This window comes from Mesoplodon bidens (genome assembly GCF_964165515.1).
Source record: "Mesoplodon bidens genome assembly, chromosome: 15".
NCBI classification, from domain to species: Eukaryota; Metazoa; Chordata; class Mammalia; order Artiodactyla; family Ziphiidae; genus Mesoplodon; species Mesoplodon bidens.
The window spans coordinates 47691209-47710033 of NC_138171.1; the positions used below are offsets into that span (position 1 = coordinate 47691209).

Here is an 18825-nt window from a genome sequence, read left to right on the forward strand (position 1 = left end):
GGATAAATCAAACGATAATGACAAAATGTTATTAAATTATTGAAGCTGGCTGATGGAATATGGGTGTTCATTTTAACTATTCTCTCTACTCTTATGTTTGAAAAACGGCATAATAAGAAGTTAAGATAATAGGGGGTCGGAAATGTAAATCTGCATCTTCCATACCAAGATGGCAGGACAGGGCTTGGATTTCCCCCAGCAATGATGAACCAGTAGCCCACGTGGAGCCCTAGCTGCCCAGAGGCAGGCACTCATGAGGGACTCTCACATTCTCTTATCTGTGAAGGGAGACTGCCCTTTCTCGGTTGGCTAACGGTACAAGAGGACGTCCTGGTCTCTGCCCTCTGACCTGAGACTCTAACGACTTGCAGGTCTCCACTCCCGCCAGGTCACACTGTCGTCTCCGCAGGTTCTCAATCATGATCTGCCCAAACCGGTCATCCATGTTCACCTGGGAAGGGACAGAGGAGGCTGGGCATTGCCGTAAGGATCTCTTTCTTTGTTAAATATGCAAGATTAAAACAACGACATCCTATTTCTAACCAGTCAAGGCTGATAATACCCACTGCTGGTCACAGAATCCTGAGTGCCATGCTGATGCAGTAGAGCCCCTCGAAAGGCAACTGGGCAGTGTCCATCCATTGCAAACACTCAGTCTGGGATCCAACAGTTCCACTGCCAGCAACCTGTCCTACAGATAGACTCACACGTGAACGCAAAGATGCAAGCACATTTACTGCAGCATTATGTATGATAGGAAGAATCTGGAAAGAACTTAAATACCCATCATTTGGGGTTAAATTAATTCTGGCATGTTCATATAATGAAATACTATATAGCTGTGAAAACAGGAAAGGAAGATAGATAGATAAACAGACGGACAGATATGAAATGATCCCTAAGATAAACTCTTGAAAAGTAAGGTACAGAGGAATGTGTATAGTATGCTCCCATCTGCCTTTAGGGGAAAAAAAAAAAAGAAAAAAGAAACTCTCTCCACATTTATATATGCATAGGAAAATTCTGGAATACAGCAAGGTTGCCTCCCAGATTAGAGGCTGAGGTATTGGGTAGATAAGAGACTTACTTTTCTTTGTCTACCCTATCGAACTATATGATTTTTTTGTTTTATTCTGCATGTGGCATTACTTTTTGAATAAAAAACTGGTTTATAAAACATAATTTATATATGTGCACAACTGCCACAAAACAAAATATTATGTACGTGGGAATTCCCTGGTGGTCGTGGATAAGAGTCCGTGCTTTCATTGCTGAGGGCATGCTTTCATTGCCAAGGGCGTGGATTCGATCCCTGGTTGGGGAACTAATATCCCACAAGCCGCATGCAGTGAGGCCAAAAAATATATATATATATTATGTACATTATTGTATTGATAGCATATACACTGTTACTTTGTCATATACAAGGTATCAAAAATTCAGCACTTTAACAATATATGAAGTGATTCCCAGATTCATAAGCCAACACCAACGCCAACGCTGCAAGACAAAATCCAATGTTACTCTTTTTTAGGGGGATGAATAAGGCTTATGTGGCACTAATGATAGGATTGCACACTATTCATTCAGGATACAAGCGTATTTGTGAGCACAAACTCCTTCATTTTATTGCCTAGGTTTGAAGCCTGGCTTGATACTTAATAGCTGTGAGCAAGATGCCTAACCCCTTGGTTCAACAGTCCTCTTACCTGTAAAACTAGGATAGTACTAGTACCTACCTTGAGGGCTGTTGTGATGATTAAATAAGTTAATATATATGAAACTCAAAGAATAGCGCCTGCTATATAAGTCATTAGATTCGAAGAATGTGCAATAATTATTATCATTACTGAAATAACCGTCATCCGTGTGGTTTTGTCATTTAACCACTAATTAAAAAATAATACATGTTATGTGAGCAATTGACAAATGTGAGGATGATGATTCTGTACTTGTTAGGAAAGAACTGAATTAGGTTAAAAGTTTATTATTCACAAAATGAAGGTGTTGGGTAGGGTTTAACCCCATCTAAGGACAGCTGTGGTCAACATATTGAAAACTGGCACATTCTCAGGCCTGTTCCAAAGTGACAATGTCTCTAGTCAAAACTCACTTAACCCACAGTCTCTCATGTGATGTTGAATAAAGGTTTGTTGAATAAAAGAATACAAAAATGAAGCAGAGTGAATGAAATGGTACACATCCGAAATGTGTGGAAACATGGGAAGTGGAATTCCTTTTCCCCCAGGTATGGTATCCTGAAAGCAAAGACGGGTCACCAGGATTTATCCACATCAATACTAAAGACCGATGAGGCCAGCTACCATTATATCCATTCACTAGGACAGAAGACTGAGTCTGAGGAATGCCTCCAATTAAACAGAAAAGGAAGAAAAATCAACGAACCAAGAACCACCTATACAGGAACCTGGACTGGGTGAGGGGTGGGCAGGAGGCCAGGAGATCAAGGTCTAGCCTTAGACCTCTCCAATAGCTACGTGACATTGGGCAAGGTCCTGTACTGCCCTTATCTGTAATAAAATATAAGAATAAAATAAAACGAGGTAAAAAACAAAATAAAATCAATAAAGCTAAACTAAAATAAACAATAAAAGTAGCTAAAGTGTATTCAGTGCTTATCAGTAGTCCTCTGCTGTTCAACATCTCATGAATTCCCATAATAATCCAGAGAAGCAGGTATTCTTTGTTTTAATGAATGCACTTGCCACATTTAATCTGAATTATTTAGACTTGAGAGGTAGGTATTCTTATCCTAGGCTAGATACCTAGGTATCTAGGTAGGTATCTCTCTCTATCAGAGAGATCCAAATAATAGCTAACTTAATAATAGCTTACTTAATAGCCAGGCAATGCTGTAAATGCTTGTGCACCTATTAACTCATTTATTAATTATGAAGTCGGGATATTATTATCCTCACTTTTCTGATGAGGAAGCAGACACAGAGAGGTTAAGTAACTTGTCCAGGTCACAAAGCTAGGCAGTCTGCCTCCAGAGCATGGACTCCCAACCACCAAGCAATTCTGCTCAGGTCACACAGTCAATAATAAGAGCTAGGGCCAAGATTCAGATCCGATCTGAATTATTCCGAAGCCCTAAAACATAACCCCTTTTGGCACTAGATCAAAGGAGAAAAACAGGGAGCTCGTGGGCCAAGCTCAGTGATTTTAGAAAGTAGGAAATTTTACATTAAAATCCTGCATTTCTAACATTTCTTGAAAAACTGGGAGTTCAGGCAACTCCAGGCTCACTCCACATGGTAACAGTTGGCTGGAACTGAATAGTGGGCACCCCATGAAATGGAACATGGGTGCCCCAGTTCACCACAGTCCCCATGACTCCACACTATATAACACCTAACCAACTGCCTGCATCTGCATCACTACCTGCCTCTGAAGGCATCTGAGTTTGCTACCCCTACACTGATGATAGCCCAAATTCCTTCCATCAGAATCTATGACACTACAGGAAACACAATGATAAGAACTCAAACAACTTTCTTAAAGGACAAGACAGAAGTTCCAAAAAATCTGGCTAAAAGTTTGCCAGCAGTCAAGAACTCAGTACTAGGTTTGTGGGAACCGATTAATAAAGGAGATATGTGAGTGGCTGGAGGCAAAAGGAAAAGAATAAGTGAAAACATATTCCGAGGGTGCTCAGAGAGAGAAAGCCACCACTGGAGTCCCAAGAAGAAGGCAAATTTCTCGTGCTTCCTTTTACCTGTTCGTAGTTTATGAACATGGCAGTCTCAAAACTCTTGGCTGCCCACTTGAGAAGGTTTGTAGACTGCTCCGGAGTCATGTAAACCAGCACACACTCAGCTATCAGGAGGGTTGGCAATCTTAAGGAAAGAAAAAAAAAAGGCACATAAATATGTTTTCATCAAAATGGGACTCTCAAATTGCACTCACATTACAGGGAAGGCACTTCATACCCCAGGGAAACCAGAAGCACTAGTTTTCACATCAACAATCAGTGCATTGGGGCCCAAAGTTTTACACTGTAAAAAGGCGAGCAATCAGCAATGAGTTTTGTCTTGCTGGTGAAAATGTGTTAAATGTGTGTGGTAGACTATAAAAATAGCTAGTCTTCCCTACCGTGCACCCACAGTGCGGCGATGTGAACCCGCAGATTCTCCCACTCAGGAGGTGAAGCTTATTTCCCTTCCCCTGGAATCTGGGTTAGTCATGTAACTTGCTTTGGCCAATGGAACAGCAACAGACAGGATACAAGCAGAAGCTCGGAAATGACTTACACACTGGTGCTTGCTCTCTTGCGGCACTTGGAAACCTGAAACCACCATGTGAATGAAACCAAGCTAGCTTACCACTGGAGGGGAGGTCCTGTGGATGAGAATGAGGCAGCCCAGCTGACCTGCCCACTGTCCACACATGAGTGAACCCCAGGGCACATCACCTAAACCTGGCCCCCAGCAGATGAGCCACCCACCTAAGCCCAGGCCAGGTAAAGATGGCTATATGGGAGTTTTTTGTATTATTTTTGTAACTTTTTTGTAGATTTGAATTATTTAAAAATGAAGTTAGACATTTGTACAATATATTTTCTAAGAGGTAGCCATTAGCAATATTAAAAAAGAGGATTAATATTTTTCAAAATATAAGTGAAAGAAAAGCAAAGACAAGACAGCCCATAAAGGAAAACAGAGAATACAAATGAAACCACAAGGAGGAATACATAATTCGAATACCTGTTTCAACAATTGTTTTTCATCCATTTTATAGATCTCCAAAAGCGAGGCAAACTTCCCAATCAAGAGCTAGCCCAACTTATACCCAATTACTTCCCTAACCTTCCAGCACATCTGCCAAAACAGATGGTTACTGCAACTATAGTTAGAGTCAGAGGCAACTGACTCAGGGCCTATCACGTGCCAATTCCTGTTCAACTGTTTTTGCGTGCCGTTACTTGATCTTCAAAACCATCTTGTGAGATAGTTTTTAGCCCAGTTAATAAATGAAAACACTAAGCCTCAAAAAGATTAAAAAAAAACAAAAAAAACCCACTCCCCCCTATTAAACAACTAGTGAGCAGAAGTAAGACAGAAACCCAGGGTGAGATTCTAAGACTCGTGCTCTCATTCTGAGAGGGCTCCAGGCCCATCGGTATCAGCTTTAACCAATCTACTTCTGACTTCACAAACCCATGTGCCCCCAAGAAATCCAGTGGTGTCCTTGAAAGTTAAGACTTCCCTTCAGCTAAAAGGAAACACACTACTTGCTCAACATCGCTAATTATCAGAGAAATGAAATTCAAAACTAAAGCAAGGTACCACCTCACACCGGTCAGAATGGCCGTCATTAAAAAGTCTACAAATAACAAATGCTGGAGAGGGTGTGGAGAAAAGGGAACCCTCCTACACTGTTGGTGGGAATGTAAGTTGGTGCAGTCACTATGGAAAACAGTATGGAGGGTCCTCAGAAAACTAAAAATAGAGATAGAGTTGCCATATGATCCAGCAATCCCACTCCTGGGCATGTATCTAGACAAAACTCTAATTCAAAAAGATACATGCACCCCTACGTTCATAGCAGCACTACTCACAATAACCAAGACATGGAAATAACCTAAATGTCCATCGACAGATGAATGGATGAAGAAGATGTGGTACATATATACAACGGAATACTACTCAGGTATAGAAAAGAATGAAATAATACCATTTGCAGCAACATGGATGCAACTAGAGATTACCATACTAAGTGAAGTAAGTCAGAAAGAGAAAGACAAATACCATATGATATCACCTATTTGTGGAATCTAAAATACGGCACAGGGCTTCCCGGGTGGTGCAGTGGTTAAGAATCCGCCTGCCAATGCAGGGGACACAGGTTCGAGCCCTGGTCCGGGAAGATCCCACATGCCACGGAGCAACTAAGCCCGTGCTAAGCCCGTGGATGACCATTCCTTTTCCCCCGATATCCTTGCCAACACTTGATACTGTCAGACTTTTACATTTTTGCCAACTTGGTGGCAGTAAAACAGAATTTCATCTGATTACTACTTAAGTTCAATACCATTTTAATATGATACCCCGTTTCCTCTTTGAGCTGCCTGGTGATCTATCCTTTGCCCATTTTTCTACTGGACTTTTAAAAAAATAGTAGGTATTCTTTATATACCCTGGATGCTAATCCTTTCTTTATATGTTACAATTATATGTTTCTATGCATACAATTATCTTCCCTCAAACTTATATTAGTAGTCACTATTTTACAAAAGCAATACAGGTGATTCTCATGGGAAAAGACTCAAGGAACATTGCTTCTCAAAAAATTTCAGAAAACTACTCTAAGTAGCAAAAAAAAAAAAAATGGTACATGTTATCATGCCGTACCTCCAACTGGCCTTATCTCAAATTGGCACGAAATCACAAATGTAAGAGGTTAAAAAAAAAATCTCACTGTGTATTCATGTTACATTTCTTTAGTTTCTCTTCCAATTCAGGTATATCTCGGAGATCTGCTCCAATGATGGCATATCTTGTTGAATCCATCATGTGCCCATCTGTAAATGTAAGAAGAGATTATAATTTCAACAGAAATTGATCAAGAAGAGATTATAATTTCAATGGATGTGACTTTTTCAAAACTAAAGTAAATGTATTGTTTTTCTCCATTATAAAAATGCATGCTCGCGCTTCCCTGGTGGCGTGGTGGTTAAGAATCTGCCTGCCAATGCAGGGCACACGGGTTCGAGCCCTGGTCCGGGAAGATCCCACATGCCACGGAGCAACTAAGCCCGTGCTCCGCAACTACTGAGCCTACATTCTAGAGCCCGCGAGCCACAACTACTGAGCCCACGTACAACTACTGAAGCCCGCACGCCTACAGCCCGTGCTCCACAACAAGAGAAGCCACCGCAATGATAAGCCCGTGCACCGCAACAAAGACTAACTCCCGCTCGATGCAATTAAAGAAAGCCCTCATGCAGCAACGAAGACCCAACACAGCCAAAAATAAATGAATGAATGAATGAATAAATAAATTTATTTAAAAAATAAAAATAAAAATCCATGCTCATTATGGGAAAAAAAATCAGGTAAGAGGAGGGTGAAAATTAACTAAAAATCATACCTTCCAAAGACAACTATTAGTGTTTTGGTGTATAACATTCTAGCCTTTTTTCTATGTGCTTAAACTCCTATATACAACACGGACACATCCACTCTCTCTCTCTCTCCCTCAAACGCGCACACACACACACACACACACACACACACACACACACCCGGCACAAAAAAAGATAATGGGGTCACCCAATACTTGTTTTGAAAGCTTTTCCTATTTAACAATAGTATCACGGACATCATTGTCTATGATTTCACCATGCTCCACGGAGTAGAAAAAACAACTTACTTAGCCAATCGCTCAATATTAGACAGGCAGTATTTCCAAGTTTACTCCATCTCAGGCACTGCAACAAACATCCTTGTATACATGTCACAAAGGACTTGTCTGTCCAGTTACGCAGGTTATGATGAAAAGAATTAGGAGATCAAAGAGTAAGCCTATTTAAATATTGGTACCAATTGCTCTCTAAATGTTTTGTCAACTTGTGAGCTATTCTGTTTAAAAGAAAATAGTTTATGTACTAAAGTATTTACAAATAAAATATTTCCTTTAAAATATTCCACCAGAGGTTGGATGGAATGGTATGTATAGTAGTTCTCAAGCTTTGGCAGGCTTCAGATTCGCCCAGAGGGCTTGTTAAAACAGACTGCTGGGCTTCCCTGGTGGCGCAGTGGTTGAGAGTCTGCCTGCTGATGCAGAGGATGCAGGTTCGTGCCCCGGTCCAGGACGATCCCACATGCCGCAGAGCGGCTGGGCCCGTGAGCCATGGCTGCTGAGCCTGTGCATCCGGAGCCTGTGCTCTGCAACGGGAGAGGCCCGCGTACCACAAAAAAAAAAAAAAAAAAACAAAAAAAAACAGACTGCTCAGGCTCCGGCCCCTGAGTTTCTGATTCAGATTTTTCAAAAGTAGAAATCTGTATTTCTAACAAGTTTCCAGATGGGGTTGATGCTGTTAGCCTGGGACTACACTTTTAGAACCACCAGTACAGATGAAATGAGACTGGTAATAAAGTTAGGCGATAGGTACATGGAGGTTCATCAATCTAGTCACATTATTTTTGTGTAGGCCTGAAATTCTTTTCAATTTAAACTCTCTATTTTTAAAAGTAGATTATAATAAACAAGAAATTAAATTGCTTGATTATTTACCTGAAGCACTGTTCACTCAAATTCCTCAAAGGTACAAACCACGGAAGAAGCTGGGACATTCTACAGCCATCCTACGTCATTGCTAAGAACTCAGGTTCTCTCCTGAGAACCGACAGCAAAGAGTGTGGGAAAGGCGAGACAGCGTGTAAGCAGGTTCACCCTTATGTTCTTGAGAACCCCATTCAGCTTGTTCAAGTACACTTGGCCACACCCCATAAGCTACAAGAAATACCGCCTAGGAATCTGCTAGGTGTCAGGAAACCACCAAAGGGCAAGGCTGGGAAACCCAGAGTCAGTCCCAGGCACCGTAACACCTGAGTCCAGAAAAGAATATCAAGGACGTGAAGGCACCTGCTTGCCCTGCTGTGAAAACCAGCAGTGATTCCCAAATGCCTGTGTGCCTTCTTACAAACAACATATATATTCAAGATGAGTTTTTCCATCCCTGACCACACACACACACAGACACACACACAAAGAGACCATCAGAATGTTGAAGCATGTGGTTTCCTTTAACTGTGCAGCTCACGGAAGACACGTCTTACTCAGAGATGTGGATCTAAAGGTAGCACACAAGACAAAAAGGGCACATGGTCATGATTACTCTTAAAAATTGAGCACAAGGTCAAAATTGAGCAAGGGTCAATGACCTGGGGCATACCCAGCAGTGGCCCATCCGTGTGCCCTGGCAAGCTGGCATACTGCCTGGGAAGTGCTGGGTGTGATGTCCCCAAGGTCCCATTAATGATAGATCTGATGCTCTAATAACGCACACCACACACCCATGATGATCCCCATGCTCCTCTGAAGTCAGGGGCTACTCAAGCTGTGTAGAAATAGAAGGTCTAGTATCTGCCCTTGAAGGATGCCTTACCTTCATTTCACAAGAAACAGAATGCATTTGGTAGAGGATACAGGCTCAGGGCAAGTTTCAAAGGAGTTTTACTATTCTGGGAAGATATGCCATTTTTATAAAATCTAACTCTAGCAAGAGACCATGGGAACAACAAAAAAAACCTTGACACCTTTGGAATGCTTCTGAGACTGGGTGAGAAAAAGACCTTGCTCATCAAAACGAGACCCACAGTCCCTTCCTTTTTTTCTATTTTCTACTTCCTAAGAGAAAAACGGGAGAGGATTAAAAAGCTTTTTGTGTGATACTCTTATAAGAACAACTTTCTAAAGGAATAGCCCATAATTGCCCAATTCTGGAAAAGCCAATTAACATTGATTGAAAACCTCCGAACTGCTACTAGTAGTTCCTTCTGTGATCAATCTTTAGAGGATTGACTTCTAAGAGGATTCAAGAGGGAGAACCCCTGAAAACATAACACCATGATGGGTTTTTTAAAAATTAAGAACCAATTTGTACACGGCCAGAATGAAGAGACAAGTATGAAAATCCTATTCCTCAGGCTTGGTCATCATTTCATTCAAGCAGCAGTTCTCAACCAGGGCAACTTTGTCCCTAGGGAACATCTGGCAGTGCCTGGAGACATTTTTGGTTGTCGCAACTGGGGGATGCTAGTGGCATCTAATAGGCAGAGGTTAGGGATGCTGCTAAACATTATAAACTGTGCAGGGCAGCCCCACAACAGGGAATTATCCGGCCCCAGGTGTCAGGAAGGCTGAGGTTAAGAAACCCTACGTTAAACTTACACACAAAAATTCAAAATCACTAGTCGATGTTAAATTTTTAAAATCCTTAAATAGTCCTAACTATTCTTGGATAGGGACAACTTAACATGCCGTAGCTTTTATCCAGGACATGGTTCCCAAGATGAAAACTCTCTTTGGAGTACACCTGCAGAGGAATGGGCTTTGGTCTCAAACAGCCCTGACAGCAAATGTCTGCTCTGCCAGTTCCTAGTCATATGACATACTCCTCTCACCTACTTTTAAGTATAAAATGCATACAATGGCAACCTCATACGGTTATGGCTAAGATTAAGGGAGATGTCAAAGTGCTGAGCTCCATGGACCCCAAACTGTACTGAGGTGCCCTGGGGTGGCACAACCAACTCACAAGGGCAGAACAGGATGTTTTAAATTTTTGAGGGAAACCCAGAGATACTCAACATGCACCAGACACAAGCAGACCACCAGCTCAAGGCAGTCACAGTTTCCACAGGAGACTTCTCTGCACTCCTAATGACACCGTATCTCTGCAAAGCTGATTTCTCAGGTGTGACTGTGATGAAAAAGCCACTACTGCTCAAACATCATCTGCAATATTGCAAGAGGAACAGGTGGTAGTGTCCAATCTGGCTCCCAGGTGAGGTCATAAATGGCCCGACAGGAGCACATATCCCATTAGAAGTAACTGTGGTTATTTAAGAATGAAATTAAGAGAGTATTTGTTCTTAGAATGTAAGTGGCTGTTTTTTCAAATGACCAAAAAGTTGTTAGGACATAAATACTTACAATGCTTGAACCCAACTTATTAATAAACAGAATTGCTGATATGTTTTTTAACCTAGAGTCATCATGAAAGATTTACTGAGGCGCTTAGTAAAGGAAAGTGGGCATGCACTCCTTGGCCTAACTCAATGGTGGTACATCGTGGAGGTCTTCTGTGAAGACCAGACCACAGATGATTAAATCCGGGCAGGTGGGGCTTCCCGGGTGGCGCAGTGGTTGAGAGTCTGCCTGCTAATGCAGGGGACACGGGTTCGAGCCCTGGTCTGGGAGGATCCCACATGCCACGGAGCAACTAGGCCCGTGAGCCACAACTACTGAGCCTGCGCGTCTGGAGCCTGTGCTCCGCAACAAGAGAGGCCACGATGGTGAGAGGCCCGCGCACCGCGATGAAGAGTGGCCCCCGCTTGCCACAACTAGAGAAAGCCCTCGCACAGAAACGAAGACCCAACACAGCAAAAATAAATAAATAAATAAATTAAAAAAAAAAAAAAAAAAAATCCGGGCAGGTGCTGAGAAGCTCCACCCAGATGAACCCAACCCAAGTTGCCAAGCTGCAGGATTGTGAGCTAAACAGACGGCTGTTATTTTAAGCCACATGCTTTGCAGTGGTTTGTTACAGAGCAAAAGCTCATATAGGCTTTAATTATCTGCCTCATTCAGCTCACACCTATGAAAGGCAGGAGAAAGTGGAAGATTTACACAATGTAACATGGTAGTTAAACACACACACACACACACACACACACAGAATCCACAGGGCATGCAAGTCACGATCTCTTCCATCACCTCCAAGTCAGCATTTCAAGAGAGATGTGTTCCCATGTGCTACTGACCTGAGTGAGTCCCATCAATCCCATTCATTATATGTCTTCAAAGACAGACTTATTATTAGGATTGCAAAGTGTTCCTTTAGGTCTCCAGATTTTCCTAGAACATTTTAGTTTAAAAATAAAAAAGCTGGGGCTTCCCTGGTGGTGCAGTGGTTGAGAGTCCGCCTGCCGATGCAGGGGACACAGGTTCGTGCCCCAGTCCGGGAAGATCCCACATGCCGCGGAGCAGCTGGGCCCGTGAGCCATGGCCGCTGGGCCTGCGTGTCCAGAGCCTGTGCTCTGAAATGGGAGAGGCCACAACAGTGAGAGGCCCACGTACCGCAAAAAAATAAAAATAAAATTAAAAATAAAGCTGGGATTGACATGTACACACTGCTATATTTTAAAAGGATAACCAACGGGGACCTACTGCATAGCACAGGGAACTCTGCTCAATATTACGTGGCAGCCTGGGTGGGAGGGGAGTCTGGGGAGAATGGATGCATATACATGTATGGCTGAGTCGCTTTGCTGTGCACCTGAAACCATCACAACGTTGTTAATCGGCTGTACTCCAATATAAAATAAAAAGTTTAAAAAATTATAATAAAAAAAAGCATTGTAAAATAAAGACAGCCTCAGGTGGATTTCTGGACCACACAGAAGTTTTGCTTGTTTGTCTGTCCATCTGTCCACCCAGGAGTACTTACTGAGCTCTCATTATGTCCTGGGCACTGAGTCCTGGGAAGAAACTGATGAACAAAAAGGCACGGTCCTACCCCCATGGGGCCTGCAATCCAGCAGGGAAGATGAAGAGTGGACAAGTGTGGGAACATTACAAAGGGGGGTGCAGTCTTTTGGGAGCACATAACAGGGTCCCACCTCCCTTAGAAGAGAGTCCACACTACTTGGCCTGGCTGAGGAGATCCTGCAAGATGCAGCCCCGCCTTCTTCAGCTTCATCTTGAGCCATGCACCCCTCCCCACTGCCAGCTCCAGTCACACTGGCCTTTCAGCTTCCTTGCATGCTCCTTCTTTCCCTAAGCTTGCCTTGTGTGAGACAATCTTCCCCCTAGAGAGTTTCTCCTTCTTAAGGCTCAGCTGAGATACCTGACACCACTCTGAAATGCTTTGATTTGTTGCTCTTTTTACTTTATACTCAACCAGTTCCACATCGGAGTTGAGATGGATTACAAAGACACAAACATTCACTCATTCAAGCATTCAGGTATGTATTTATTCCATCAATAATCTCTGTGTGTCAGGCACTGTTCTAGGTGCTGGGGATATAGTAATGAACAAGATAGGAGAGGTTCCTGTGCTCTTGAGGCTTATCCCCTCAAGGAGGGAGAGATGGTGAATCATTAAACAAATGAAGAATCAAGATAGCATCAGAGTATTAAGAGCTATGAAGAAAATAAAAGAGGATGAGAGAAAACTATGCCTAGAGTAAGAGGTGGCAGCTGAAGTGGGACATGGGTGATGAGATGGAGCCCATTAAGCAAAATTAGGGGGAAAGAGTTCCAGGCCAGGGGAAGAGGAAAGGTTTGAAGGTGAGAGCAAGCTTGGAACATTCAGAGGACAGCAGGAGGGCAGTGTGGTGAGATCATAGTTACTGTAGTCGAAAATAAAATCGGGGGACTTCCCTAGTGGTGCAGTGATTAAGAATCTGCCTTCCAATGCAAGGGACACAGGTTCGATCCCTGGTCGGGGAATTAAGATCCCACATGCCATGGGGCAACTAATCCCGTGTGCTCTAGAGCCTGCGCCACAACTAGAGAGCCTGTGTGCCACAACTAGAGAGCCCACGCACTCTGGAGCCTGCACCACAACTAGAGAGAAGCCTGCACACCCCAACGAAGAGCCCACACACCACAACTAAAGATCCCACGTGCCTCAACTAAGACCCAACGCAGCCAAATAAATAATAAAAATAAATATTTTTAAAAAAAGGAAAGAAAATCAGGAAGCATCCAGACACCCAATTAACCATGTAAATTTCAGCACTAGAAAGATTGAAGCAGGAAAGTAATAGAATCTGACTTACTTTTTAAGAACTCATCCTGACTTACTTTTCATGGTGTGCTCATTTACATACTTTTAATTTCTTACCCTGTGCATAGTTCAGCTTAAGAAAACATCTATCATCAATTCTAAGATGCATATATTTTTCACATTTTCACATTTCTGAAATCTGGATGCATCTAACAGTCGATAATGTATCAGTTTAATTTGTCAGCACTTATTCTCTCCTATTGATAAATAAATAGTGGTGATTCTTACAATCACAGCCCCAGGGGTTTGATGAAAAAGGGTAATTTTTAAATGAAATTTTGGTCAGTTTTATTATCATCTATCACTTTTCTCAGATTTTCATTCACGTTTTTATTTATTTTTACTCAGATTCCTTTCTCAGTATGATGGCAAGATCAAAAACTATTGATATAAAGGACAAGACTGGAGAATTTACCCACATAAGACACAAACACAGATTTAAAAAAACAAGCAAAAGACTAAGAAAAAAATATACAATAAAAAAAGTTGACAAGAGACTTCCCTGGTGGCGCAGTGGATAAGACTCCATGCTCCCAGTGCAGGGGGCCCAGGTTCGATCCCTGGTCGGGGAACTAGATCCCACATGCATGCCCCAACTAAGAGTTCACATGCCACAACTAAGGAGCCCACAAGCCACAACTAAGGAGACTGCCTGCCGTAATTAAGGAGCCCTGGAGCTGCAACTAAGGAGCCCAGGTGCTGCAACTGAGGACCCGGCGAGCCGCAACTAAGGAGTCTGTGAGCTGCACCTAAGGGAGCCCACCTGCTGCAACTAAGACCCGGTGCAACCAAATAAATATAAACATATAAACAAATACTTTTTTTAAAAAAGTTGACAAGAGGCTTTTATCAAAGAACGTATCTGTATGTTATAAAGGGTTCCTACAAATTGAAAAAAAAAAGACTGGGGGGAAACAATGCAACTGAAGAAAAAAATGGGCAAAGGAAATGAAAAGGCAATTTACAAAGAAATTCCTAAAGGCCAATAAAACTATAGAAAGATACTCTATCTCATTAGCATTCAAAGTTATATAAAATTTTCAAATAATGGGACATTGTTACAGCCCATCAGATTGGTAGAAATTTTTAAAAATCATAATATCCAGCATTAGTGAGGGTGTAGAGAGAGAGAGTCCTCATCTGCTCTTAATGAAACATAAATTAATAAAATGTTCTTGAAGATCAGTTTGGTAGTAGCTATTAAAATTCAGAATGTACAATTCTCTGAGCTAGCAATTCCTGCAAATACGCACATATATATGTGTTTTCTACAACACTGTTGAATATAAAAATATAAAAAGGCAGCAATCTAAATGACCATCAGTAGGGAAAAGATTAAATAAAATGGACTTTCCATGCAGAGGAGTACTGTAAAGCCATTAGAAATAATGAGGTAGATTTATATATTCTGACATGAAAAGACAGCCATGATTTACTAGGACATGAAAAGAGCAAGTCACAAAACAGTATGTATAGATTATTTATTTTATTAAAATTACATATAAACCTATATTTATATATAGAAGTATAGATCCATTTGTTCAACAAATATATGTTACACTACAACATATATTTATTCAATGTATATATACATTCATTCAACAAAAAATTATTGAGACTTTTATGTGCCATGCACTGGATTATATCTGTGTGTGTACTTTATTATGTGTGACATTTACCTTTCTCTGGGTATACTGTTCATCTGCAGTAGAAAATACTCTGAACACTGGTTATCTTGGGTGGGAGAAGGGATTATGGTTAAGTCTTTACTTTCTACTTTATATGTTTCTACATTGATGGATCAAAGTCCTAGAAAAGTACTAGCACATTCACTGCAGATAATCATTCTGACACCAAATACATAGAAAATTACGGTAGCAAAACTGTACAGAAAGCAAATAGGCCAGCAAATGGCAAAGCCTGAACAGCTTCTACTTACAACTTGTATAAGGGAAACAAAGGATGGGGGGAGATATCATTTTCTGTGGAAACTTTATTGGGAATCTGATCACCAGGAGGATGACTAAAGCACTGCGGTTGTGTAAAAGAGGAAGCGTATCTAATTGTCTGATGTTTGCTGTGCTATCTGTGTCAACCATCCGAGAAGGCCATCCTCTCTAAGCATGTTTTCTGACCCAAATTATTAATAAGGCCCTGGAACCTCTCTGTCAGATAGAGACTGAAAACAATGGAAGATTCTGGAAGAGTTTTACCATAATTCGAAAGGCTTAGAAATGAGGAAAGTGGTGTTGTAAACATTCATAATTAAAACTTGAGGGGAAAAACTGACTGCAGGGGCCAAGGAGGTGACATAAACCAGGAAGCAGGTCAGGTGTAAGACAAGAGGGAGTGGTGGGGTCAGAACTGGAGAAGACACGACCCTTCTAAATGAAGCGGCCGCTGCTCAATGACTGCCAGGTAGGAGCTAGATGTGATTTTTCCAAGCAAAACTGAAAATCAAGACTTTCATGAAAAATCTCCCATTTTTGAAATGTTCACAACTAATTTAAATTCTTTTTAAAGAGTGGGACCTATGGACATCTAAGAAGAATCACATCAAAACTGTTTTAAATTCCTTCATAGTAACTGTGGTGGAAGTGAAAATGTATCAGCAGAAGGATACGTGTATTCGTACACACACACACACACACACACACACACACACACACACACACACCCACCATCTTTAAAAAGAAAAGGGGAAAAAGAGCAAAAATTGTTATATAGCCCAGGTTGTATTACTTAGGTTAAGGATACTTGCCCATTTGAAGTGTGTCCTCTGAATGTAAGTCTAAAATGGGTTTTGATAGGAGAGGTTTCAATCTGTAGAAGATGAGAAAAAGAAAGGTGAGTCAAGCAGCTCATTTACCGCTAAAATGCAGGCAACCACTACAGACATGGCAAATAGGTATCGCTACTACTCAAAGGAAGGGCCACGCCAAACGGTCATCTGTTTAATCACATTTGACCCTAGGCACATACAGTAAAAGTCCAGGGGATACAAGTCAGTTAGGTCAGCTAAGCTTTACACGGAGAATCTGATATCAAATCACAAACTGATCATGACATACTTACTTAGAAACAGCTACACACAGGTTAGCAAGAATTTTCCAAATGTTCCAGTGTTTTTAGTAACATTTATGTGATAACTCTCCCAATCAAAAATATGCAAAAAACCAGGGAATTCCCTGGTGGTCCAGTGGTTAGGACTCTGTGCTTCCAATGCAGGGGACATGGGTTCGATCCCTGGTCGGGGAACTAAAATCCCATAGGCCGAGCCCAAAATAACTGATTAACTTCAGCCTCCCATTCATTCATTCAAAAAATATTTACTACACATCTATTCTGGGCCAGGCACCTTTCTATACCCTGACGATAAGTAAGCAAAATACACATAAAAATTCAGACACAACATTGTTAATCAACTACAATCCAATATAAAAAATTTTTAAATTCAGATTATTAATCTACTCTAGGTCATTTTTAAAAATGTTCAGAGAAATTACATGAATGGAGAGAAGAGTCACAAAGGAGGGTATATTTTATGTTGAAGACTGCACAAATGTTGGAATGAGGGTCCCGGGGGCAAGAAAGAGGGAGGAGGGGATGAAAGGAAAGCAGTGCCCTAAAATGAAGTCTCCTGCCTCAGACCTGCCATCTACCAGGATCTGGATCTGGTTCGTCACCAAGCTCTTGCTTCCGGCCAAAGCCATACTTACTTGATGCTGTGCAGCTTTCTCGTGACTATCATTGGAAAGTCGATTTCAAAATATTTACTTGGTAGAAGATCTTCATCCTGAGAAAAAACACACAGTAATCTTTCTATAATTATTTATTACTCATACATTTACCTATCATCTTCATGTACCAAGTGCTAGGGGCCTGAAGAGCAATGGGATACTTACAGATTTAAAATCAGGGGAACGATATGGTAAGAAACGTACTTTTCAAGTTATTTGGTCTCAGCATAAAGAACAAATGGAGGGAAAAAGGAGCTTATTGTAGCTGCCCAGTAGACAAGTGACGGGGAGCCTGAATCAGGGGAATGGTCACTGGGATGTTAAGAGGTAGACTGGAAGCAGGACATTAAGAGTATTTCTCAAAAAAACAGCTTGATGTGCTCCGCAACAAGAGAAGCCACCACAACGGGAAGCCCGCGCGCCGCGACGAAGAGTAGCCCCGCCCCGCCACAACCAGAGAAAGCCCGCGCGCAGCAACGAAGACCCAATGCGGCCAAAAATTAATTAATTATTATTTTTTTTTTTTTAAGTAGCTTGAGACCTATTAGAGAGGGTCAAGAAACCAATGTGGTGGGTTGTGACCAGCAGTTTGGGGATGAAATAGAATAAAGTAACAAATATCAGAAAGCATCACGTGGAATGAGGGATACATTTATTTTTTTCTGTGATAGTGGAGAATAGTGGGGTGGTAAACAGCAGGCACTCTGGAGCCTGGAGGGACAAGGTTCAAATCCCAGCTCCACCACTTGTTTGCTATGAGGCCTTGGGAAAGTCACTAAACTCCCTGGGCCAAGGTTTCCTCATTTGAAAAGTAGAGAAAATAACACCTCATAGGGTTGTGGGGATTAATGAGGAAATACGTGAGTGACACTCAGAACAGGGCCTGCCCTTAGTAAGTACCATGTGTGTGCCCTTATTATTTACAGACATAGGTACATAGACGTGGGTCCTGGCTAGGGATGTACAGTTATTTTTTTACTGTGGCTGCAGTTTTAAAAAGTGTGAAACACACACACACAGCCTGCTTCCCCCTCGTGCTTTTCCTAGCTTAGTCGGTGGCTACACGCCCATCCACTCACCTACTGGTCATGCTAGAATTCTCCAGCTCCTCCTTCCTGTCCAATCAATCACTCAGCCCGAATGTACACAAATGTCAGATCACTATGTAATACATACTATGCAACTAACGTAGTATTATGTGTCAAATCATATGATATCGCTTATATGTGGAATCTAAAAACAATGATGCAAATGAGCTTATGTACAAAACAGAAATAGACCCACAGACAGAGAAAACAAACTTATGGTTACCAAAGGGGAAAGGGGGGAGGGACAAATTAGGAGTTTGGGATTAACATACACACTACAATATATAAAATAGACAACCAACAAGGACCTACTGTATAGCACAGGGAACTCTACTCAATATTTTGTAATAGCCTATAAGGGAAAAGAACCTGGAAAAGAATAGATATCTATATCTATGTCTGTTATCTCTCTCTATATATATATAACTGAATCACTCTGCTGTACACCTGAAAC

At 41.6% G+C, this 18825-nt stretch overlaps 1 protein-coding gene across 6 annotated transcripts in view; it reads right to left on the bottom strand.

The window, feature by feature from the left end:
- Positions 1–18825, bottom strand: part of LCMT1 (leucine carboxyl methyltransferase 1) — a 55082-nt gene that overhangs the window by 7808 nt on the left and 28449 nt on the right. For all 6 annotated transcript variants that reach the window (XM_081256323.1, XM_081256328.1, XM_081256324.1 and 3 more), the window contains 5 exons: positions 17263–17339; positions 16305–16366; positions 6442–6544; positions 3740–3860; positions 350–451 (listed from right to left, as the gene is read on the bottom strand). In XM_081256323.1, the coding sequence (XP_081112449.1) occupies positions 350–451; positions 3740–3860; positions 6442–6544; positions 16305–16366; positions 17263–17339 (465 nt within the window). The remainder of the gene's footprint in view (positions 1–349; positions 452–3739; positions 3861–6441; positions 6545–16304; positions 16367–17262; positions 17340–18825) is intronic.